The sequence below is a fragment of the Hyla sarda genome, chromosome 2, assembly GCF_029499605.1.
Source record: "Hyla sarda isolate aHylSar1 chromosome 2, aHylSar1.hap1, whole genome shotgun sequence".
NCBI lineage: Eukaryota > Metazoa > Chordata > Amphibia > Anura > Hylidae > Hyla > Hyla sarda.
In genome coordinates this window covers 381,205,789-381,230,634 of record NC_079190.1, presented here as the reverse complement: position 1 = coordinate 381,230,634, position 24,846 = coordinate 381,205,789, and the positions used below count along the sequence as shown (strand labels likewise).

The window sequence follows — 24,846 nt, the reverse complement described above, 5'->3', positions numbered from 1 at the left end:
GGAATCTTGGACATCTGCTAGATAAACAAAAGTATCATCTGCATACATGGACACCTTTTCCTCCAAGGAGCCCCTACGTACCCCACCTATAGAAGGACACGCTCGGATAGCCGCAGCCAGGGGCTCGACTGCCAGAGCAAACAAAAAAGGGGATAGGGGGCACACCTGCCTCATCCCCCTTCCCAGCTGAAAGGAGTCAGAGACCTCCAGATTGGTACACACTCTAGCCCTAGGGCTATCATACGACAACCTTACCCACGCTCGGAACCTAGGACCAAACCGTAAGACCCCCAAAACACCCCTCAAATATAACCAATTCACAGAGTCAAAGGCTTTATAGACATCCAGGCTAATTATATAACCCCCAGGTGCACCCCTATTTACGGAACCTTTTATGCACTGTGTATTTTGTATGACTAAGGGTGCACATGTCTTAGGCACCTGAAACACGTCACTTTGTTCCATGTTCTGATGTTGGATATTAAAGAATAAAGACTTCCGTTTTTGCACTTAACCTGCACTGGACTGCTTTTCTGGTTTCCATAAGAAAATAAAGAAAGAAGCTGAAATGAAAGAACATTTTACTCGTGAGGGATTGTCCTGTTGGGTACAATTCTGAACTAACCGATAAAGAGTTAAAGACTACCTCATTAACTTAGAAATGTTATAATCCTTCCAGTTCATTGCCCTCATCATAATAAACCACCCCCTGCCTTTATTTTTATTATTTTTTTTGTTTTCTACCTTGATATTGCGCTGTATTTTCTGCTCAGTCCCAGTCAGATTCACAGACTGGGAAGGGGCATTACCCAGCAGGCGTGACATCATCTGAAGCCATACAAGGGAGAACTTCCTCCCTCACTCTGCTACACACAGCCTAGAGCAGTTCAGTGTGAGAGGAGCTATGATTGGACAAAGCTGGACACACCCCTCTCAGCACTCGAGGCTGCATTTCCTGTGTTTGGACTTCTGCCAGGTCAGTAGGCGTCCAAAGTCTGTTGAAAAGATGGGGGAAATGTGCTCTGGACAAGTAGGGAGACACCTAGTGGCAGCTTTTTTAAAACACAAATAAAACATAGGAATCTTCATTTTTTTAATTTTTTTATAAAGTACATTTACCATAAGGAGTGCAATAGTAAAAATTAGTTTTAGGGTCTATTCACACGTACAGTATTCTGCACAGATTTGATGTGCAGGATTTGAAGCTGTGTTCAGTCAATCAGTTTACATTGTATTCTGCAGCAAAAAATCCTGCGCATCATACCGTAAGTGTGAATAGACCATGAACGAGAGTGCCCATTTAATTCCTCCCCGTATGTGCTTACTACAAATTACGCTGTGAAGAGTGTGATGGAACTCCAATAACAGGGACGGATGTTTGCACTAACGACGGAGAACGTATATTTACATCCTGCGCCGGCTTCCGTCATATCGGGTCGGTCCCGGCGGCCATCAACGGCCGGGACCCGTGGCTAATACAGAACATCACCGATCACGGTGATGCCCTGTATTAACCCTTCAGACGCGGCGATCAAATTTGACCGCCGCGTCTGAAGTGAAACAAAGTATCCCGGCTGCTCAGTCGGACTGTTTGGGACCGCCCCGAACAGCTTACAGGACACCAGGAGGGCCCTTACCTGCCTCCTCAATGACCGATCGGCGAATGACTGCTCTGTGCCTGAGATCCAGGCAGGAGCAGTCAAGCGCCGATAACACTGATCAATGGCATATTAATACATGCCAGTGATCAGTGTAAAAGATCAGTGTGTGCAGTGTTATAGCCCCCTATGGGACCTATAACACTGCAAAAAAAAAAAAAAAAAAGTGAAAAAGTGTTAATATATGTGATTTAACCCATTCCCTAATAAAAGTTTGAATCACCCCCCTTTTCCCATTAAAAAAACCAGTGTAAATAAAAATAAACATGTGGTATCCCCGCGTGCGTAAATGTCCGAACTATAAAAAATATATCGTTAATTAAACCGCAAAGACAATGGCGCACATGTAAAAAAAAATCCAAAGTCCAAAATAGCGTATTTTTGTTCACTTTTTATACCATTAAAAAATTAAATTAAAAGCGATCAAAAAGTCAGATCAAAACAAAAATGGTACCGATAAAAACTTCTGATCACGGTGCAAAAAATGAGCCCTCATACCACACCGTACGCAAAAAAATAAAAAGGTTATAGGGGTCAGAAGAGGACATTTTTAAACGTATACATTTCCCTGCATGTAGTTATGATTTTTTCCAGAAGTACGACAAAATCAAACCTATATAAGTAGGGGATCCTTTTAATCGTATGGACCTACAGAATAATGAAAAGGTGTCATTTTTACCGAAAAATGTACTGCGTAGAAAAGGAAGCCCCCAAAAGTTACAAAATGGTGTTTTTTCTTCAATTTTGTCGCACATTGATTTTTTTTTCCATTTCGCCGTGGATTTTTGGGTAAAATGACTAATGTCACTGCAAAGTAGAATTGGTGGCGCAAAAAATAAGCCATAATATGGATTTTTTAGGTGGAAAATTGAAAGGGTTATGATTTTAAAAGGGGAGAAAGAAAAAACGAAAATGCAAAAACTGAAAAACGGTGAGTTGAACAGTTAAGGGGTTAAACAGTAGGATAGTGTTATATGTTGTACCTTTGAAAAGCTCTTGGAATCAAGCATTCACTAGTGAAAACATAAATCACCACTAGGTGGGCATGAACAGATAAGCTGTAGGAGTAAGTACTGGTGTATTGTTTTCCTGCTGAGCTGTCTTTATTTTGGCACCACAAAGTCCAGACCAAGTGCCATGACACACAGCCCCTACAGATCCATATGTGCATTTACTAGGAAAGCATTTGACTGTCCTGCTGGATCATGCAGAGTTGGGAGGGGTCTATCTGTGCACTATTTACATGCAAATGGCTATTGTCAGTTTCAAAAACTTTCTATATATTGTGCATCGTGCCAAAACATTTACCTTTCTAAATATACTCCATAAGAAAATTCTATTTCCTTTTTATGAAAATCATAGCTTACTAAAAACACCCCATACCATCCAAAATATAATTCTGTCTGGCTGCAGCATTTTCTTTGTCCCAGCTAAAGCACAGGCAGTGACTAAGTTCAGTAAGTTAGGGTTGGACTAGCACTCTGCTGTGCTCACTCCTGTCCTATCCGATTCCTATCTAAACACAGAGAGGAGGGCGTTACAGAGCTGCCTGCAGTGACTGGGTAAAGAGACACAGAACAGCACAGCAGACTCAGGAAGATGAGTCATGCAGAGTGAGGATATGTCCCTTCAAAGCACAGAATGACAAACCAAGTGAGGAAAAGGAAAAAGGTATTAAATATAGGTGCTAGAGGCATATAAATCATATGTACAGTGAATAGTGAAAGTATTTGGCCCCCTTGAACTTTGACCTTTTGCCACATTTCAGGCTTCAAACAAAGATATAAAACTGTAATTTTTTGGGAAGAATCAACAAGTGGGACACAATCATGAAGTGGAACAAAATTTATTGGATATTTCAAACTTTTTTAACAAATAAAAAACTGAAAAATTGGGCGTGCAAAATTATTCAGCCCCTTTACTTTCAGTGCAGCAAACTCTCTCCAGAAGTTCAGTGAGGATCTCTGAATGATCCAATGTTGACCTAAATGACTAATGATGATAAATAGAATCCACCTGTGTGTAATCAAGTCTTCGTATAAATGCACCTGCAATGTGATAGTCTCAGAGGTCCGTTTAAAGTGCAGAGAGCATCATGAAGAACAAGGAACACACCAGGCAGGTCCGAGATATTGTTGTGGAGAAGTTTAAAGCCGGATTTGGATACAAAAAGATTTCCCAAGCTTTAAACATCCCAAGGAGCACTGTGCAAGCGATAATATTGAAATGGATGGAGTATCAGACCACTGCAAATCTACGAAGACCTGGCCGTCCCTCTAAACTTTCAGCTCATTAAAGGAGAAGACTGATCAAAGATGCAGCCAAGAGGCCCATGATCACTCTGGATGAACTGCAGAGATCTACAGCTGAGGTGGGAGACTCTGTCCATAGGACAACAATCAGTCGTATACTGCACAAATCTGGCCTTTATGGAAGAGTGGCAAGAAGAAAGCCATTTCTTAAAAGGAAAACGGTCACATGTTTTGTCCCGCACTATCCACAGGTACCTTTGGATAGTGCGGGAGACGCTGAACAATTTGAGTCCTACCTTGCCCGGATCCGCTGCGCCGTTTGCCCGTTACTGGTCTTTTTCTGTGTATTAAAATTAGCACTTAACTGGCAAAGGCGGGGTTACTGCCTTCAACTGCCACTGTGTTGTAACCGCCACCCTGCCTGCAGCACCGACCGGCTAATGAATATTCATATATTGCCTTACTATGTTGTCTCATATCGGCCGAGTCTCAAACTGCCTACACCCTTACTTCAGCACTGCTCCGGACGAATGAAGCAGCGCTGAAGACCGCTTCCGGGTGTAGTGAGAAATCCCGCACATGCGCAGTAGCGTCCGGGACTCGGCCGATATGAGACAACATAGTAAGGCAATATATGAATATTCATTAGCCGGGCGGTGCTGTGGGCAGGGCGGCGGTTACAACACAGTGGCAGTTGAAGGCAGTAACCCCGCCTTTGCCAGTTAAGTGCGAATTTTAATACACAGAAAAAGACCTGTAACGGGCAAACGGAACAGCGGATCCGGGCAAGGTAGGACTCAAATTGTTCAGCGTCTCCCGCACTATCCACAGGTACCTGTGACAGTTTTCCTTTAAAGATATCCATAAAAAGTGTTGTTAAAAGTTTGCCACAAGCCACCTGGGAGACACACCAAACATGTGGAAGAAGGTGCTCTGGTCAGATGAAACCAAAATCAAACTTTTTGGCAACAATGCAAAACGTTATGTTTGGCATAAAAGCAACACAGCTTATCAACCTGAACACACCATTCCCACTGTCAAACATGGTGGTGGCAGCATCATGGTTCTGGCCTGCTTTTCTTCAGCAGGGACAGGGAAGATGGGAAGATGGATGGAGCCAAATACAGGACCATTCTGGAAGAAAACCTGATAAAGTCTGCAAAAGACCTGAGACTGGGACGGAGATTTGTCTTCCAACAAGACAATGATCCAAAACATAAAGCAAAATCTACAATGGAATGGTTCACAAATAAACATATCCAGGTGTTAGAATGGCCAAGTCAAAGTCCAGACTTGAATCCAATCGAGAATCTGTGGAAAGAACTGAAAACTGCTGTTCACAAATGCTCTCCATCCAACCTCACTGAGCTCCAGCTGGAGGAGCAAGGAGGAATGGGCATAAATTTCAGTCTCGATGTGCAAAACTGATAGAGACATACCCCAAGCGACTTACAGCTGTAATCGCAGCAAAAGGTAGCGCTACAAAGTATTAACTTAAGGGGGCTGAATAATTTTGCACGCCCAATTTTTCAGTTTTTTATTTGTTAAAAAAGTTTGAAATATCCAATAAATTTCGTTCCACTTCATGATTGTGTCCCACTTGTTGTTGATTCTTCACAAAAAATTACAGTTTTATATCTTTATGTTTGAAGCCTGAAATGTGGCAAAAGGTCGAAACGTTCAAGGGGGCCGAATACTTTCACTATGCACTGTATATGATCAGGATTAGGTATGAGTAACATAACTATTTTTTTAATTTTATTTTTGTGGCATAGGACAGGTACTCTTTAAGTCCTGCATCTGTGTGTTAAACTTAATTGTTAAGGTAGATTACATTTATGGGAAAGGTACAGGTCCAGATTATTAAAGCAATAAGGGGCAGGGCCATATTATATTTCATGCAGTAGAAATTGGTGCAGTAGTTTTTTCTTCTTTTCTTTCATATGCTGTAAATGTTTATTTATTACAGCCACAAGGCAGGTTAATATAGAACATTCCATATGACTTACCCATTATGCTATTTATATCAATATATCCAAGGTTTTTCTCCCTCTTCACTAAAAAGATGTAGCATGGACTCCCCATTGTATAGTATGAGAAAAATGTAGCAGAAAAATGTCTATTTTATCCAATCGGAGCCACATGGCCTCTGGCCAAGTCAGGAACTGTCCAGAGCAGGAGAGAATTGCTATGGGGATTTGCTTGCTCTGGACAGTTTTTGACACAGACAGAGGTGGCAAAAAAATAGAGCACTGTGTGACTGGATAGACTACATGCCTTCATCCAGGAAATACAGCAGTTAATAAGTAATGGAAGGCTTTAAAATAATTGGGAAATCTGTATTACATATTTGGCATCAGTTGATTTAAATGACAACTAATACACACCCAAAACCCTTCACTAAGCTACTGAAGGAGGAATGGAGACTGTTCTGAAACTCATCTAGTTTAAAAAAAAAAAATGTTTCTATACTGAATGCAGAAAACATCTAGATAATGGGATTTTTAAACACTGCAGCTGCCAGTTCATCTGAACACAAGTGTTCCTATCTAAGCTGACTCACAAGTAAGATGAACTATTCTATTGCCAAAACTACTATGTGAACAAAAAGACCCAGCGTAGATTAGCAGGACGTGTGAACGCTGGAAGCTAACTGGGATCAGAAGATGTATGTATTGCATGATATATATATATACAACTTTAAAGTAGTACTGCAGCCTTATATAACTTATTCCCTATCCACAGGATAGAGGATAAGTGTCTGATTGCGGGGTGTCCGAACGCTGGGACCCCCCGCGATGTCCTGTATGGGGTCCTGGCTCTTGCACGGCTCTCCGTTGCAAGAGGTGTAACTCTATGGGAGAGGTGAAGATGCGGCGTTCGGGCATCCCTGCCTCTCCCATAGAGCTGAATAGAGGGGTTGTGTCTGTCAACAACTTAATGAGGTCGACGACACAAACATTAGCCTCACAGAGCCGCGGTACTTCTGGTGCTCCATATGGGAGATTGCGGGGGGGGTCCCAGCGGCGATTAGGGGATAAGTTGTCTATGGCTGCAGTACTCCTTTGACTTTGAAAAGTTTATTCCAATAGTTTACATACAGCTGCATGAAGAAAGTCTTACTATATTTAATAGTTTAGGACATGTCTCATTACTGTTCATGGAAACATTTTATTTAAAAAAAAAAGCCTAAACATACATATATATGCTTTTGTCCATTTCAAGACTTGCTATGTACAGATTTATTTTTACATTAAATACAGCTAGAGAGCTAGAAATCCTTCTGCTGCATCCTGCTGAATTTTCTGCATGCCATGGAACACTATCTGCTGTGCCTTCTGATACATAGTCCAGTATCCGATATCAGAACAAAAAAACTGCCCATAATATACCTCAAAGTCTGTAAAATGTGATGTATGATCTCTTACAAATAATTGTAATCCTCAGTATAGAAGTTGTGATAATTTAGGAACAGTCTTATCACAGCCAACCTGTAAGACCTGGATGACTCAAAATGAAAATGTAAAAATAATCATCTGTTGGTGGAAATTGAACTATTTATCAGTATCTTCCTCTTCTGAATCTTTGCCACTACTCTCTTCTTCCTGCCCACTCTCTGCATTTGTGGACCCAGCTAAAAAGAAAAAATAGATTAGAAATAAAAACATCAGTGCAGTCCAACATCGCAACACTTTATATTCTGTCGCTCTGAAGCTCCTGATATGCAGTGAGGTATATGGACAATGGCTAAAGTATGCTGCTATGTGACTATACAGTGGCTATGTCAGGGAGGGTATACATTGGGGAATACTCGGAATGAGTAGGATAACGCAGTATGAACACAGCCTTATTATGTATAATCACCTCCACTTTAAAGGAGTTATCCAGGAATGGAAACACAGAGGTAATTTATTCCAAAAACAGCACCTCCCCTGTCCTCAGGTTGTGTGTTGTATTACAACTTGGCTCCATTCACTTAATAGAACTGAATTGCAATACCACACCTAACCTGAGGACAGGTGTGTTGATGTTTTGGAAGAAATTTGCTCTGGTTTTCCTATCCTGGATAACCCCTTTAAGCGAATCAAGAACACAGGCACTTTGTGTACAATGCATTCATACAGTTTTCAGACCCTTTCACATTTTGTTCTGGGAATCTCCGCAACAATAAATAAGTAACTTATCTCGGCATATTTTATATTTTCCAAGAATTTCACTTGTAAACATTATATTTCATCCATCCATACTTCACTCTGAATACCCAATTTTTTTCTATTTACACACCTTCATCCTTTGTTTTTGTTTTTTTAGCCTTTTTCTTTTCTTTATTTTTCAGCCTATGGAGGAAAAGAAGTCACAACAATATTAAACGTCACATAAGATCTAAAGAAAAACTGTTATATGATTAACAATTAGAATAATGTTTCTACACTTAGAGGTTTTCCCACTAGTAGGTTATAGAAAGTCATGTACTGAGCCCTGCTAAACATCCCCTTCAAGTAACCAGTAGCCTTGAGATAAAGGGGTATTGCAGCATTTGACACCTTATCTGCCTTTATCCACAGGAGGTCTGCCTTCTGGCAGACTATGTAAGTGGATGGAAGATATCACTGATTAGAGGCATGTCAATGCATAGCACTGAACAGTAATAACAATCATAGATTGCTATTAATAGTCCCCAACAGAAACGTAAAAAAAAATAAAAAATAATCTGCCAATGAAAAAACAAAATCACCCTTTTTTCCAATTTTACATATAAAACAATGTAAAAAAAATATAACATATATGGTTTAGCAGAGCGCAGAAGTGTGAACTATTAATGTTAATAAACCTGTAGTCAATTGTATAAACATGAAAAAAAAATGCTTATTTTTGGTTACATCACATCCCAGAAAAAAAAAGGAGCATAAAAAGTAATTTAAAAAAAAGTCACATATGCAAAAAGTATATAAACTACAGATCACGGTACAAAGAAATCAGACCTCATACAGCCCCATCTATAGAATAAGAAAGATCACTGGGCCATTTTACAAAAATTTATTTTTTGTTGCTCCATACACTTTCTGGTAAAATCAAAAGGGACAAAGTACAAGTGATTACACAAAAAACAAGCCCTCATATGTGGGGAAATTTTAAAAGAAAAACACAATTTTGAAACTTTTAGGGGTTTCATTTTAATGCATGTTATGACACGTTATCTCTATGCTGTGGGTCAATATGATTAAAATGATCCCCATATTAACATGGTTTTCTATTATTGTACAGATTTTTAACCCTTCAGGTATCAGATCCAACAAAAAAAAAAAAACATTTTTTTAAATATATATCACTCCGTACCTAATCCTAACCATGTACATCTAATTTTTATGTGTCTTGCACCTTTATTTATTTTTTATTACACTTTTAATTTCGCTCACTAGTCTGAATTCCTCTCAAAGGGAGGGGGCGTGGCTTCACTGTGCAGGTCTCCGCCCCCTCCCTCAGTATGCTGTCTGCTCACATCTCCCCTAGCATTAGCAAAACTACAACTCCCAGCTTTTCCTCACTGACAGTAGCGGGACACAAGCTGACAGTGGGAGGATTTTTCCTCCAGCTATGAGTCCTGCACTCACAGCTGTCAATCAAGGAAGTGTGTCCATGACATAGGTGATGATGCATGGACACAGCGAGGCTAGTATGTGTCCAAGCATGCAGGGGGCACAGCTGTTTGACTGGCTTTTTTAATATGAAATACTGAAAATTTTCTAATGAAAGCAATTGTAAAACCTATTGGTTTTATATGATTTACAACATATCAAAAGTTTTTGTATCTGACAGTGCCCACTTAAGGACCGAGGGAGTACCTGTACGCCCTGGTCCTGTTAGCGGGGTTTAAACCAGGTGGGTCACGGTTGCTACGGGCAGCCAGGACCCACGGCTAATCCGGGCACCGCCGAACAGGCTGATGCCCGGCATTAACCCTTTAGACGCCGCAATCAAAGTGGATTGCGAGGTCTAAAATGTGGGATTAACGGTGCCGGTAGCTCAGTGGACCTGATCGGGTCATCCGTGGCGACATCGCGGGTCCCGATCAGCTGAGTGGACGGTGAATAAAAGTTAAGCGAATTAACCCCTTCCCTATTAAAAGTTTAAAATCACAGAAAACTGTTGCTAAGTGTTACCAAGACCTACCGTTTTAATCTTCGCTTTGCAGTTCTTTCCTCAGCCTTGATTTGGTTCTCCCTTATTTTCCTTTGGAATTCTTCATCTAATTTTTGCTAAGAAAAAAAATTATATCTGAGAATCCCATGTTTAGTGTAATCATTTCCTATAAGTACCCCGCATTTGTGCTTCAGGTTGGTGGACATAATGTCACAACCCTGCTGATCCGATGCAGCCTACTGATTTGCTGAGCAAGCCTGTGTAATTACATGAATGAAATTGTAAATGATACCGGGACAACACCCTTAGGGTGTATTTAAATGTACAGTATCTTGCGCATATTTGAGCTGCAGATTTGAAGTTGCGTTCAGTCATTTCGTTTACACTGAACTCTGCAGGATAGAATTCGCAGCTTCTAATCCTGTTCATCAAATACAGTCATGGCCGTAAATGTTGGCACCCTGAAATTTTTCTAGAAAAGGAAGTATTTCTCACAGAAAAGGATTGCAGTAACACATGTTTTGATATACACATGTTTATTCCCTGTGTGTTTATTGGAACTAAACCGAAAAAGGGAGGAAAAAAAGCAAATTGGACATAATGTCACACCAAACTCCAAAAATGGGCTGGACAAAATTATTGGCACCCATAACTTAATATTTGGTTGCACACCCTTTGGAAAAAATAACTGAAATCAATCACTTCCTATAACCATCAATAAGCTTCTTACACCTCTCAGCCGGAATGTTGGACCACTCTTCCTTTGCAAACTGCTCCAGGTCTCTCTTATTGGAAGGCGCCTTTTCCCAACAGCAATTTTAAGATCTCTCCACAGGTGTTCAATGGGATTTAGATCTGGACTCATTGCCGGCCACTTCAGAACTCTCCAGCGCTTTGTTGCCATCCATTTCTGGGTGCTTTTTGATGTACGTTTGGGGTCATTGTCCTGCTGGAAGACCCAAGATTTCGGATGCAAACCCAGCTTTCTGACACTGGGCTGTACAGTGCAACCCAAAATCCGTTGGTAATCCTCAGATTTCATGATGCCTTTCACACATTCAAGGCACCCAGTGCCAGAGGCAGCAAAACAACCCCAAAACATCATTGAACCTCCACCATATTTCACTATAGGTACCGTGTTCTTTTCTTTGTAGACCTCTGCCATAGCGTTTCACTTCATTTAAATGTCAATGGATAGTTCACGCTGACACTGATGCTCCCTGAGCCTGCAGGACAGCTTGAATATCTTTGGAACTTGTTTGGGGCTGCTTATCCACCATCCAGACTATCCTGCGTTGACACCTTTCATAAATTTTTCTCTTCCGTCCACACACAGGGAGATTAGCTACAGTGCCATGGGTTGCAAAATTCTTGATAATGTTGCGCACTGTGGACAAAGGCAAATCTAGATCTCTGGAGATGGACTTGTAACCTTGAGATTGTTGATATTTTTCCACAATTTTGCTTCTCACGTCCTCAGACAGTTCTCTTCTCCTCTTTCTGTTGTCCATGCTTAGTGTGGCACACACAGACACACAATGCAAAGACTAAGTGAACTTCTCTCCTTTTTATCTGCTTTCAGGTGTGATTTTTATATTGCCCACACCTGTTCCTTGCCCCAGGTGAGTTTAAAGAAGCATCACATGCTTGAAACAATCTTATTTTTCCACAATTTTGAAAAGGAGCCAATAATTTTGTCCAGCCCATTTTTGGAGTTTGGTGTGACATTATGTCCAATTTGCTTTTTTTCCTCCCTATTTTGGTTTAGTTCCAATACACACAAAGGGAATAAACATGTGTATTGCAAAACATGTGTTCCTACAATCCTTTTCTTTAAAATACTTTAAGGGGTGCAAACATTTACGGCCATGACTGTATGCAGAGGATACTGTACGTGTGAATACACCCTTAGAGTGTATTCATACGTACAGTATGCTGCGCATATCAAATATTGGAACCTGCAGATTTTATTGTTGTCTATGTCAATGGGGTCTACTGTAATGCATATCTCTAAATGCTGTTAAAAACAGCTCAGGCAAGATGGCTGCTCCAATAAAAGAAGAATAAATTAATTAAATAAATAAATAAATATTAGAAGAAAAAAAAAACACATTCGATATCTGGGTGACATATTCCCTTTAAAGGGGTCCTTAGGCAGAACGTTTTTTTTTTTATTTTTATTTTTTTTAAATACCCGTATTTATCGGCGTATAACACGCACTTTCAAAACTTAAATTTAACCCCTTAAGGACACATGATGTACTGGAACGTCATGTGTCCGCTCCTGATCAATAACGCGGGGCCACGGCGTGGCCCCACGTCATAGCGGGTCGGGCCCAGCCTCTAACAATGGCCGGGACCCGTGGCTAATAGCGCGCTGCATTGATCGCAGTGCCGCCTGCTATTAACCCTTTAGATGCGGCGTTCAAAGTTGAACGCCGCGTCTAAAGTGAAAGTGAAAGTATGCCGGTTAGCTCAGTGAGCTGTTCGGGATAGCCGCGGCGAAATCGCTGCATCCTGAACAGCTTACAGGACAGCAGGAGGGTCCCTACCTGCCTCCTCGCTGTCCGATCGCCGAATGACTGCTCAGTGCCTGAGATCCAGGCATGAGCAGTCAAGCGGCAGAATCATCGATCACTGGTTTCCTATGAGAAACCAGTGATCAATGATAAAGATCAGTGTGTGCAGTGTTATAGGTCCCTATGGGAGCTATAACACTGCAAAAAAAAAAAATAAAGATCATTTAACCCCTCCCCTATTAAAAGTTTGAATAACCCCCCATTCCCCCCCCCAAAAAAAAACAAACAGTGTAAATAAAAATAAACATATATGGTATCGCCGCGTGCGGAAATGTCCGAATTCTAAAAATATATCGTTAATTAAAAAATTAATAAGTCAATAAGTCCTATCAGTGCAAAAATGGTACCGCTAAAAACTTCAGATCACGGCGCAAAAAATGAGTCCTCATACCGCCCCATATGCGCAAAAGTAAAAAAGTTATAGGGGTCAGAAGATGACAATTTTAAACGTATTAATTTTCCTGCATGTAGTTATGATTTTTTCAAGAAGTCCGACAAAATCAAACCTATATAAGTAGGGCATCATTTTAATCCTATGGACCTACAGAATAATGATAAGGTGTCATTTTTACTGAAAAATTTACTACGTAGAAACGGAAGCCCCCAAAAGTTACATAACAGCGGGTTTTTTTTCAATTTCAATTGTCTCACAATGATTTTCTTTTTCCGTTTCGCTGTAGATTTTTGGGCACTACAAAGTAGAATTGGTGGCGCAAAAAATAAGCAATCATATGGATTTTTAGGTGCAAAATTGAAAGAGTTATGATTTTTTAAAGGCAAGGAGCAAAAAATGAAAATGCAAAAACGGGAAAACCCTCGGTCCTTAAGGGGTTAAGGCAAAAAGCCTGCCTGCGTGTTATACGCCGATAAATCTTCTGGTCACTGATTTAAAGCGGCTGCTTGTTAAATATTAGCAGCACGGCCGCAGCCACTTTAAATCAGTGACCAGCTGCGTCTCCTCCCCGCTCTGGAAAACTGACACTTGTTTTCTCCCGCACTATCCACAGGTAATGGTGTAGTCGATAGTGCGGGAGATGCTGATTAAAATGAGCCCTACCTTGTCCGGATCTGTGCTGCTGTTCTCCTGCAATTGTAGTTTTATTATGTGTTGAAATCTTCCTGTAACTGGCAAGGGCGGGGCTTCGGCGCTTAACTGGCACTGACGTCAGCGCCGCTTATGAATATTCATCCCCCCTCCCTCCAGTTCTCCATCTCTTTGCCGCTCCTAACTGGAGGGAGGGGGGATGAATATTCATAAGCAGCGCTGACGTCAGTGCCAGTTAAGCGCCAAAGCCCCACCCGTGCCAGTTACAAGAAGATTTCAACACATAATAAAACTACAATTGCGGGAGAATGGCAGCACAGATCCGGACAAGGTAGGGCTCATTTCAATCAGCGTCTCCCGCACTATCGACCAGTACCTGGGGATAGTGCGGGAGAAAACAAGTGACAGTTTTACTTTAAATTTTTCTTACCTCCCCCCTCCCTCATCATTCCCCCTTTTCCCTGCTTTTTATAGTTTTTTTTTTATTTTCCTTACCTGGCTGCGCTTCGGCAGGCCAGGTCAGGTGGGGGATCTTGCGGGCTGTGGTCAGTGAAGCAGATGAGTGACGTCCTCTCCCGGCTTCTCTGCGCGGCATCAGTGACATCACTTTTCATTTCCTGTAGTCGCCGCACTCCGAACTCTGACTAGCGGCGGTTACAGGAAAGTGACGTCACTGATGCCGCGCAGAGAACGTCACTCATCTGCTTCACTGACCGCAGCCCGCCGAAGCGCAGCCAGGTAAGGAAAATAAAAAGAAAACTATGAAAAGCAGGGAAAAGGGGGAATGATGAGGGAGGGGAAGAATAGCATAGGACAGTGGTCTTCAACCTGCGGACCTCCAGATGTTGCAAAACTACAACTCCCAGCATGCCCGGACAGCCAACGGCTGTCCGGGCATTCTGGGAGTTGTAGTTTTGCAACATCTGGAGGTCCGCAGGTTGAAGACCAATGGCATAGGAGGAACATGATGGGGGACATGATGAGACAGGGTGGGGGGATGATGAGACAGGGTGGGGGGGATGATGAGACAGGGGGAAATGATGAGGGGGGTATGATGAGACAGGGTGGGGGAATGATGAGACATGGAAATGATGAGGGACATGATGAGACAGGGGGGAAATGATAGTTTGGGGAGGCACTAAATGCTTAATGTCTGTATGGCTAGTGGTGGTCTATGACAGGGGGAAATGATGAGACATGGGGGGATGATGAGACATGGGGGGTGGCGATGAGAGGGGTAAATGTGGCACAGGGACTGATAAAAGGGAAGAAATGATGTGGCACTGGAGGGGACAGGACCAAACTGAGGTACAGAAGAAAACAAAGTTGAGGGGATGATGTGGCATTTAGTCCAAGTCATTTATTTTACATTTTATATTTTTTTAACTTACATTTCCCTGTTAAAATGGGGGTGCGTGTTATACGCCGATAAATACGGTATGCCCAAGCTGCCTCTTTAAACAAACAAAAAAATACTGTACTTACATCCCTCAGCCTCCACCCCAGCTTGTTATCACTCCGCCTGTCTCTGTCACATTGCTGATAGGCCAATCATTGGCTGAGGCAAGACACTACTACAGCCAGTGATTGGCTGAACCGCAAGGTGACGTATTGACCAACAGCACTAGGAAGTGGAGCGCAGCAGAGACTGGGAGCAATGATAATGGAGGCAAGTAAAATTACAACTGACCTTCTCAGACATGGTGTCCATATGTTCTTGTCTTTGATACTCTCTGCGACGAAGGTGTCGATAAACATGAAACTCTCCACTGCCAGCCCCAGCACTGGAACCTAACAAACAATGAAAGACAAGGCAAGATGCTTGGTATTGTGAAAAGATTATGCATGACCCTCCATAATGGTGTGTAAGCCTTTTATATGCTTCATGGACACATTGGCACATTAAGTTACTTGGTGGAAGTAGTAGAATCAAAAATCTTTGTATTGAACTCAGTGAAATGAATATAGAAAATGTTTTCAATTTTATTGTGGTGCTCTGTCACTACCTGGTGACAAATGCTGTAATTGTAAGATCTAGACACTGACATTTTTATTTTACTATTGGCTTTAAGAAAACAGCATAAAATTGCAGCTAGTTTTATTAAATCTCCCACACAGTGCACACAAGGTAGTAGTAGCCAGTGTTACAAAGGGAACATAAATAAAGCAATATTTACCCATAACATCTCTGACAAATTCTGGGGCATTTCTTGGTGTCCATTCTTTTAGTCTTTCAGGTATTGGAGCAGGCTTATCCTGTAATAAATAGGATTTGTGATGATCTATTGAGGACATAAGATCATTTAAAAGGAAAACTGTCAGCTTTTCCCCCCGCACTAACCAGCACTACTGGCTGGTAGTGCGGGGGACGCTGATCACTTTGATGCCTACCGTGCCCGGATCCGCTCCGCCGTTCGGCCGAAATCTTCTATTTTCTGTATATGCTAATTAGGTGCTAACTGGCACAGACGGGGTTACTGGCACTCTGACATCAGTGTTGCTCAGCTCATCAATATTCCTCCGCCTCCCCTCTTCTCCCTGCTCTGTAAATGAAGAGGGAGAGGAGAGGAGGGAGGAATATTGATGAGCTGGGTGGCGCTGCGGATGAGCGGCGCTGACGTCAGAGTGCCAGTAACCCCTCCTGTGCCAGTTAGCACCTAATTAGCATATACAGAAAATAGAAGATTTCGGCCGAACAGCGGGACGGATCCAGGAACAGTAGGAATCAAACTTATCAGTGTCACCCGCAGAGCAGGGGGAGCAAGCTGACAGTTTTCCTTTAAGGCGTTTACCAAAAATGTAAACGTAACAACTATTCACAGGATAGATAAATATATTATCAGTGGGGGCCTGACCATCTGGACCCCAGCGATTACAAGAGCGTATTTCTAAGTAAATGGAGCTACATAATGCTCAGCTACCACTCCATTCACTGTACATGTGACTTCCATACACAGGCAACTTCAGTGGCTTTGGAACAAGATTTTGCTGTGATCCCACCCCATACAGGGTGGCCTTGGCTGGTACCGATAGCCAGGAGCCACAGCTTTTAGCCTGCAGTGGCTAGGATTGCCACAGCAAGGCTATTGTCCTTTTAGATCCTGCCATTAAAGTCAATTGGGGGGACCTAAATCCAGTAAAATACTGGTGCTGGTGGGGCTGATCAGGAACACTGCAGGGTGATCTTGTGGTCCTGATCAGCTGACATGATAGTCGGAGGGTCCCTACCTCTGTTCGTCTGTCTTCTCTCTTTATCTCCATGCTACTTTGGCAGGCTGGAGAAGGAGAGCATAGATAACATTGATCAATGCCATGTCTATGGCACAAGAGGTCACATTGACCCCTGCTCCATACACAAATATTACCAGGGTGGTGTACATATGGCCAGCCACAGAGCTCATGGCATCATTTTCCAACCAGTGTGCCTCCAGGTGTTGCAAAACTACAACTCCCAGGCTGTCCGGCCATGCTGGGAGTTGTAGTTTTGCAACACCTGGAGGCACACTGGTTGGAAAACAATGCCATTAGTAAACCGAATATAGATGCTGTTCACTATTAAAAACCAGGGCTATCTGTGGGGGTGTAAGCTGTAATCTTTGGTTCAGTGCTCCCCAATCTATGGCTCTCCAGCTGTTGCTAAACTCCAATTCGCTGTCTAAGCCCAGTGGGAGTTGTATTCTTGCAACAGGCATGGACTCAAGGGACAGGGACATAATACTCCCCCTTTATAAAGCATTGGTACGGCCTCACCTGGAATATGCTGTTCAGTTTTGGTCACCTGTCCATAAAAGGGACACTGCGGAGTTGGAAAGGGTGCAGAGACGCGCGACTAAACTAATATGGGGCATGGAACATCTTAGCTATGAGGAGCGATTAAAGGAGTTACAATTGTTTAGTCTTGAGAAGAGACGTTTAAGGGGGGATATGATAAACGTATATAAGTATATAAATGGCCCATACAAAAAATATGGAGAAAAACTGTTCCAGGTTAAACCCCCCCCAAAGGACGAGGGGGCACTCCCTCCGTCTGGAGAAGAAAAGGTTTAGTCTAAAGGGGCGACACGCCTTCTTTATCGTGAGGACTGTGAATTTATGGAACTGTCTACCTCAGGAACTGGTCACAGCTGGAACAATTAACAGCTTTAAAACAGGATTAGATACATTCCTGGAACAAAATAACGTTAATGCTTATGAAGAAATATAAAATCCCATCCCTTCCCCTTATCCCCTTACACCCTTCCCTTCAATTCCCTGGTTGGACGTGTGTCTTTTTTCAACCATACTAACTATGTAACAGCTACAAGTTAGGGAACCCTGCTCTACATTTTACACTACTCCCTTAAGATCAGTGTTTTCCAACCGGAGTGTCTCCAGCTGTTGCAAAACTACATCTCCTTGCATCCCCTGACAGCTAAGAGTTGCAGTTTTGCGAAAGCTGGAGGCACACAGGTTGGGAAACACTCCTATATAGCCTGAAGACTGCGGAAGGCAGACACAACCCGAGGCCCGGATTGTTACTATGAAGCGGTAAGGCCTGGCGGCTCACCGGGTTCCTCAGCAGTCGCTCCAGCTTCAGCCTCTGCTCGTCGGTGGCATTTTTCGGGATTATCAGCGGTTGTGGCTCTTTTTTCGGTCGCGCAGGTTTCGAGGCACCGGTATCCGCCGCCATCTTTACTTTCTTGTTTACATCGACGCTTACTAGTGACGTCATGAGCGCCGCGCCTCCGCTCCGCCTAACTTTATTTGTAGCGGAGCACTGCGCTGTTACCTGTGTATAGTATAAAGTGTTTACAAGCTGGAATCGTCGCTCAGTGTATAGTAAATAAACGAGAAAGCCTGGTATTGTTCTTGTGTGGACTTTTGTCAGTCCTTGTAGTGTATAGCACTACACAAGAGATGTTGGTTGACTGCTCTGTAGACCTGGTATAGGCAACATTCGGCACTGCAGATGTTTTGGACTACATCTCCCATGATGCTCTTACAGCCAAAATGCTGACAAAGCATCATGGGAGATGTAGTTCAAAACATCTGCAGTGCTGAAGGTTGCTTATGCCTGCTCTAGAGTCTAGACCACAGAGATGTAGGGGGATATCAGGCTGCCCCATACCTATTATTACTTGGCCCAGTGTTTCCCAACCAGAGTGCCCTGAGCTTTTGCAAAACTACAACTCCCAGCATGCCCGGAAAGCCAAAGGCTGTCCGGGAATGCTGGGAGTTGTAGTATTGCAACAGCTGGAGGCACCCCTGGTTGGGAAATGCTACCTTGGTTAATGGCTAGGAATGGCTAGTCTTGGGCGACCTGTTCACGATAGGCTTTACATCTTAAAAAGAAAAAAAAATCCACCACAGGTCTGGTGCGTTGAGGTCATGTACATTGTTCTCTCTGGATACCAGTCCTGTATTTCAAGCGGATCAACAGTCTTTTCCGCTCGTTTATATGGAAGGGAGGATGTGCACGGAGCCGTCTGGACACGCTCCAGCGCAGTAAGCTGGATGGTGGCCTGGCTGTTCCGAATCCATATATTTACTTTCTAGCTTCCCAGGTGTAACACTTTAAGGGTTGGGGGTCGGTGGATGGGAGAGGGGTTTCCGGAAGACTGGTGGAGTGGATCTCTGGACAATCCCCTCCGCTGAGTGCTCTTGAGTTAGGCCCTCAGGCCAGTCCTACTCACTCCTTTCCCACGCTCTCCCTGATGGTACGGGTGTGGGATATTGTCAAGTCCCTTCTCCAGGTGTCGGGTTTTACTCCCCTGTGGCGCAATCCCCGGCTCCCAGAGACCTTTCGTCTTGAGGGGTTCTCTCCGTGGTTGGCTGCCGGCATACGTACCTTGTCTGATGTTGTGGTTGATGGTGTTGTTCTTCCCTTTTTGGACCTGCAGACAAAATTTTGACCTCCCTCATAGGTCCTTTTATCAATACCTTCAGCTACGACATGCCTTGGATAGACAACGTGCAGTGACACCTCTAACTGTCTCTACCCGTAGTCTCCTTCAAGATATAGGCGGGGTGGGTAGTCAGCGGGGGGCCATTTCGTTGTCTTATCGTACCTTGTTAGATAAACACTTGGCAGCGTTCCCCATCGTATTAAGGGACAAATGGGTAATGGAGGTGGGACCCCTTACTGATGATCAGTGGACGGACATTCTGGAGACTGTGCCTCTGTTTTCGCTTAGTGAACCTAACCGTTTATCTCAATTGTATCTTATCCATAGGGTGTATCGTACACCGGCATTTTTGTATAAGATAGGATGGCGCTTTGACTCTACATGCCCCAGATGTTCAACGGACGATGCTGACTTACTACACATGTTTTGGGGTTGTAGGGAATTGGGGGAGTTCTGGCGTGAGATTGTGGCCCTGATTCAAAGGGTATTTTCCATTAATATCCCACTGACTCCTGTATCGTGTGTGCTGGGTTATTTGGATGGAAATCAGGAGGATGGCGGTGCTCTCCTTGGCATCCAACGCATTCTATACCAGGCGCGCAAGATCATTGCTTCGCACTGGACCAATGCGGCTTCACCCACGATACAGGAATTTATAATTAGGATGAATGCCATTATCAGGTTGGAGAGAGGGGTGTATTTGAAATGTAATGCACTGGCTAAATTTGAGCGGATCTGGGGGCAATGGCTTGATACACCGGGCTTACCCGCAGCCATTCTTCTACGATTGTGCAGGGGTCCTATGCATGCCTTCTTTTCTGCTGGCTCTACTTAGTCATATCACTACTTGTGGGATGGGAAAGAGTTTCTATGTATTTTGATGTTTCACTCTTGTACCTTTCCTTTGTCCCCATTTGATGCTATGTACATTGTTCTCATAATGCTGCATATCTCTGGTCCGCTGCGGCGTATGATCAACGGCAGCGTTACAAAAGGGGACACTTGAGCGGGGTCATATTTAGGGATGAGAACATTTTTTGTCTTTTTTCAGCCAATAAAATTAAAGGGGCTGTCCAGTGAAAATTTACTCATTCCCTGTCTCTCAGAGAGAGTGTGTGCTGCAGATGACGCATGCTCCATTCATTTCTATGGGAATGCCGGCGATGTCTGAGTGCTGTACTCAGGTATCTTTGGCGCTCTCATATAAGTGTATGGAGCTTGTGCCATCTCTTACACTTTCTCTGAGTGCTGGGTCCCTGTTCTGAAGATTCCCCCATTCTTCCAAGTCTCATGAAGTCCCAATCCAAGCAGTGATGGCTGTTTATTCTCCCTCTACTTGTCAATGAGTATGGCAGCTATGCAGTCTTTCTGCCTCAACTCTCATCCTCCCTCACACTTATTCTGTGGGGAAACTATTAGAGGGTCACTCCTGTGTGGGATTACTATTAGGGGGTAAATATTGTGTGTGGTTACTATTGCGGGCAGTCTACTGTATCAGGGCACTATTAGGTGAGTAACTTCTGTGTGGGGGCATACTATTTGAGAAGCACTATTATTGTGTGGGGCACAAAAAGGGGCATTATTATTATTGTATGTGGGCACAATGTGCCGAGATCTGCCGTCAGGTTCTGAAATTTGCTGACAGGTGCTGATTTCAGACGAGATCTTGTAAGAGGTGCCAAGATTTGCAGACAGGTGCCAAAGTCTGCCATCAGGTAACGAGATCTGTCAACAGGTGCCAAGATATGCTGACAGGTGCCGAAGTCTGACAACAGGTGGTGAAATCTTCCAACAGGTGGCTAAATATGCCAAAAGCAGCCAATAGGTACCGAGATCTGCCACCAGGTGCCGCCAGGAACCAAGAACTGCTGACAGGTGCCACCAGGCATCCAAATCTGCCAACAGGTACCGAGAACTGCTGACAGGTTGCTCAGGTGCCGAAATCTTCCAACAGGTGGCGAGCCTTACTTGTACCTAAAAAGGTGTACCTGAGGTATTGCCTCAGTAAAAAAATAAAACACAGAAACTGATAAATATACGGTAATGTACCGTGATTATGCTATTAGTGACCAGGCAATCGACAACTATGAGGAGAAGTAATACAGAGATAACAACCCCTTAAAGAAAAACTATCATGGAGAAAAATTTGTCCGCTATACAAAGGATAGGGGAAAGTTTTAGAGCGCGGTTGGACCCCCGCGATCAAAAACTTATAACCTATCCTTTGGCTAGGGGATACGTTTTTATGGATGATTGTTTTCCTTTAAAGACAAAGCCCATTTTGGCTGTGTGGACAAGTAGTGCATTTTTGCTTTCCCCAAAAGCCGTATATATCTTTTAATATTCCATCTACAGACCCATATGAAGGCTTGTTTTTGCATGCACGATTATACTTTCATTTTACCATAAAATGTACGGTGCAACCAAAAAGAAGGCAGACCATACAAATTTGTCCTGGAAGAGCGGCACTAAGCAGGTACGGAGAGCCCCTGCAATCGTGTTGTTGGTGGTCAGATGAGTATCACAAAGCCCCCCTAAGGTTTGGATTCCACTTGTTTTTTTTTTTCCACAGAGAAAAACGTCTGTGCAATTTTTTGCATCTGACGTTTATTTTCTGGTGTTTTTCCATTTGAGTGGAAATTGAATATTTTTCCCCCTTTGGCATTTTTTTTTTAAAAATTTGTTAGGTACCAAAAAGGATGCAGTAGGGATAGGAAAAAATGTTAACAAAATTTTTATTTTTTATAATGAAAATTTCATTAATTTTTAATAAGGTGTGTGTGTGTGTGTGTTTTACTTTTTTTTCTCTATTTTTTTTTTTAGGTAGTACTACTACTCCCAGCATGGAACAGACTGTTCCATGATGGGAGTAGTAGTACCTGTACTAAAAGACATATCGCCCCGGGTGTCACTCCTGACACCCGATGCGATCGTCCATAATATAGCAGAGATGCAGAGAGACTCTATACAGCACTCACATCTCTGCTCTGTACTCCGGCCCGTGATATGAATAGAACATCACTCATTCATATTTTCCGCCCAGAGTGAGGATTGGCCGCATGGTGGCAGCTAGACATGTGCACAAGAAAAATTTCCGTTTAGTTTCGTTTTTTCATTTTCGGTAAAATTTTCGGTTCGGTAAATTTTTCGGGCTTGATTTTTCGGATACATTCGGTATTCAGGGGGTCGGGTTTGATTGTTTTCGGATACATTCGGTATTCGGGTACATTCGGGTAAATCTTTTTTAAGCAGGGGACTATTATCGGGAGCGTGTGCAGGAAAAGAGGGCAGCCGCGGAGATCGGAACATTGGAAGAAAGGTAAGATAATATAATTTTATGTGATTCATTAATACATGATTTGATGTTGAATGAATAAATTTATGTATGAATGAATGAATGAATGAATGCTGTATGGATGATTGATGTGTTTGATCGATGTGTTTGATTGACGGGGGATTTATGTATAACATGTCATGTCACTTGCACTAAGTGTTTCTGTTACTGTTACCAGGGTGCCTCCAGCTGTTGCAAAACTACAACACCCACCCAGCATGCCCTGGGAGTTGCAGTTTTGCAGCAGCTGGAGGCCCCCTGCTTCATTGGCAAACATGCCATAACCTATATTTCATTTCTTTCATTTTTTTAAATCCCCTCCTTTTTTTCTGAACTGGGTTAGTATAGGTCAATGAGATGCATAGTAATTGCCGTGGGAACACTTTTTATTCATAAATCCGCAGACTTAATTGGATAATTGCCGTTTAGAACGTTTAGGGTCCCAACGTTCTAAATAGCAATTATCCAATTAAGTCTGCGGTTTTATGAATAAAAAATTTTCCCACGGCAATTACTATAAGACATATCGCCCCGGGTGTTAGTCGGTACACCCGATAAGATCGTCCATAATATAGTAGAGATGTGGAGCGGCTTTATACAGTGCTCACATCTCTGCTCCGGCCAGTGAATAGAACATCACTCATTCATATTTCCCACCCAGAGCTGTGATTAGCCGGATGGTTGGAGCCAATCACAGCTCTGAGGAAAATATGAATGAATGAGTGGCCGGAGTATAGAGCAGAAATGGGAGCGATGTATACAGCCGCTCCATCTCTGCAATACACAGGACGATCACATTGGGTGTTAGTAGTGATACCCGCTGTTATCTGTTCTTACCTTCAAGTACTACTACTCCCAACATGGAGCACACTCTGCTCCATGCTGGGAGCTGTAGTATCTGCATTAATAGACAGATCGCAGTGAGTGTAACTTCTGACACCCGATGCGATCTGTCTATTAATGCAGGTACTACAGCTCCCAGAATGGAGTAGAGTGTGCAGAGTGTGCTCCATGTTGGGAGTTGTAGTACCTATGTGGACCAAATTACTGAATGAACGTGTTCTCATACCTAGCTGCAAGGAATGTAATGGGGAAATGTTTACAAAGAAATCTCTTGAATGGAACAGCAATGGATATCACCTGTGGATATTCAAGTGGGATACTTTTACTATTGTTATACACAGGTGATATCCATTGCTGTTCCATTCAAGAGATTTCTTTGTTAACATTTCCCCGTTACATTCATTGCAGCTAGGTATGAGAACACGTTCATTCAGTAATTTGGACCACATAGGTACACCGCTGCATTCGTTTTAGAATTATTTCTTTTTTGTCCTCCCTAGCACCTCCAACCCTCCACTTTAACCACAGGAGAACATCACACTCTGCTCCATGCTGGGAGCTGTAGTATCTGCATTAGACAGATCGCAGCGAGTGTAACTTCTGACACCCGTTGCGATCTGTCTATTAATGCAGGTACTACAGCTCCAAGCATGGAGCAGAGTGTGCTCCATGTTGGGAGTTGTAGTACCTGCAGTTACAGAAAGATCACAGCGGGTGTCACTCCTGACACCCGCTGTGATCCTCCTGTATAATGTATAGATGCAGCGGCCGCTCTCCTATGGTCCCCTGCACTGCCGTATATATACACATTCCGATTTCCCACAGAGAGCTGTGATGGCTGGAACCATCTGGCCAATCACAGCTCTCTGCGGGAAATATGAATATGTGTATATATATGGCAGTACAGAGACCATAGAAGAGCGGCCGCATCTATACATTATACAAGAGGATCACAGGGGGTGTCAGGAGTGACATCCACTGTGATCTTTCTGTAACTGCAGGTACTACAACTCCCAACATGGAGCACACTCTGCACACTCTGCTCCATGCTGGGAGCTGTAGTACCTGCATTAATAGACAGATCGCATCGGGTGTCAGAAGTTACACTC

At 43.1% G+C, this 24,846-nt stretch overlaps 1 protein-coding gene across 1 annotated transcript; it reads right to left on the bottom strand.

Annotated features, from left to right (window-relative positions):
- Positions 1-7,044: 7,044 nt before the first annotated feature.
- On the bottom strand, positions 7,045-18,379 carry PRKRIP1 (PRKR interacting protein 1). The gene is made up of 6 exons (XM_056560779.1): positions 18,222-18,379; positions 15,853-15,931; positions 15,366-15,466; positions 10,082-10,167; positions 8,195-8,247; positions 7,045-7,544 (listed from the first exon to the last, which is right to left on the bottom strand). Exons 1-6 carry the CDS (start codon positions 18,342-18,344, stop codon positions 7,465-7,467), a joined length of 522 nt encoding a protein of 173 aa, XP_056416754.1. The 5' UTR covers positions 18,345-18,379; the 3' UTR covers positions 7,045-7,464.
- Positions 18,380-24,846: the final 6,467 nt, after the last annotated feature.

What these genes read in the sequence shown, in the direction of transcription:
- PRKRIP1 (XM_056560779.1), bottom strand. Translation starts at nt 18,344, where the DNA reads ATGGCGGCGGATACCGGTGCCTCGAAACCTGCGCGACCGAAAAAAGAG. An exon ending in TGGACACCATGTCTGAGAAG is followed by an intron (nt 10,168 to 15,365) that starts GTCAGTTGTAAT and finishes TTTTTTTCTTAG; the next exon opens with CAAAAATTAGATGAAGAATT. An exon ending in GCAAAGCGAAGATTAAAACG is followed by an intron (nt 8,248 to 10,081) that starts GTAGGTCTTGGT and finishes TTTCCTCCATAG; the next exon opens with GCTGAAAAATAAAGAAAAGA.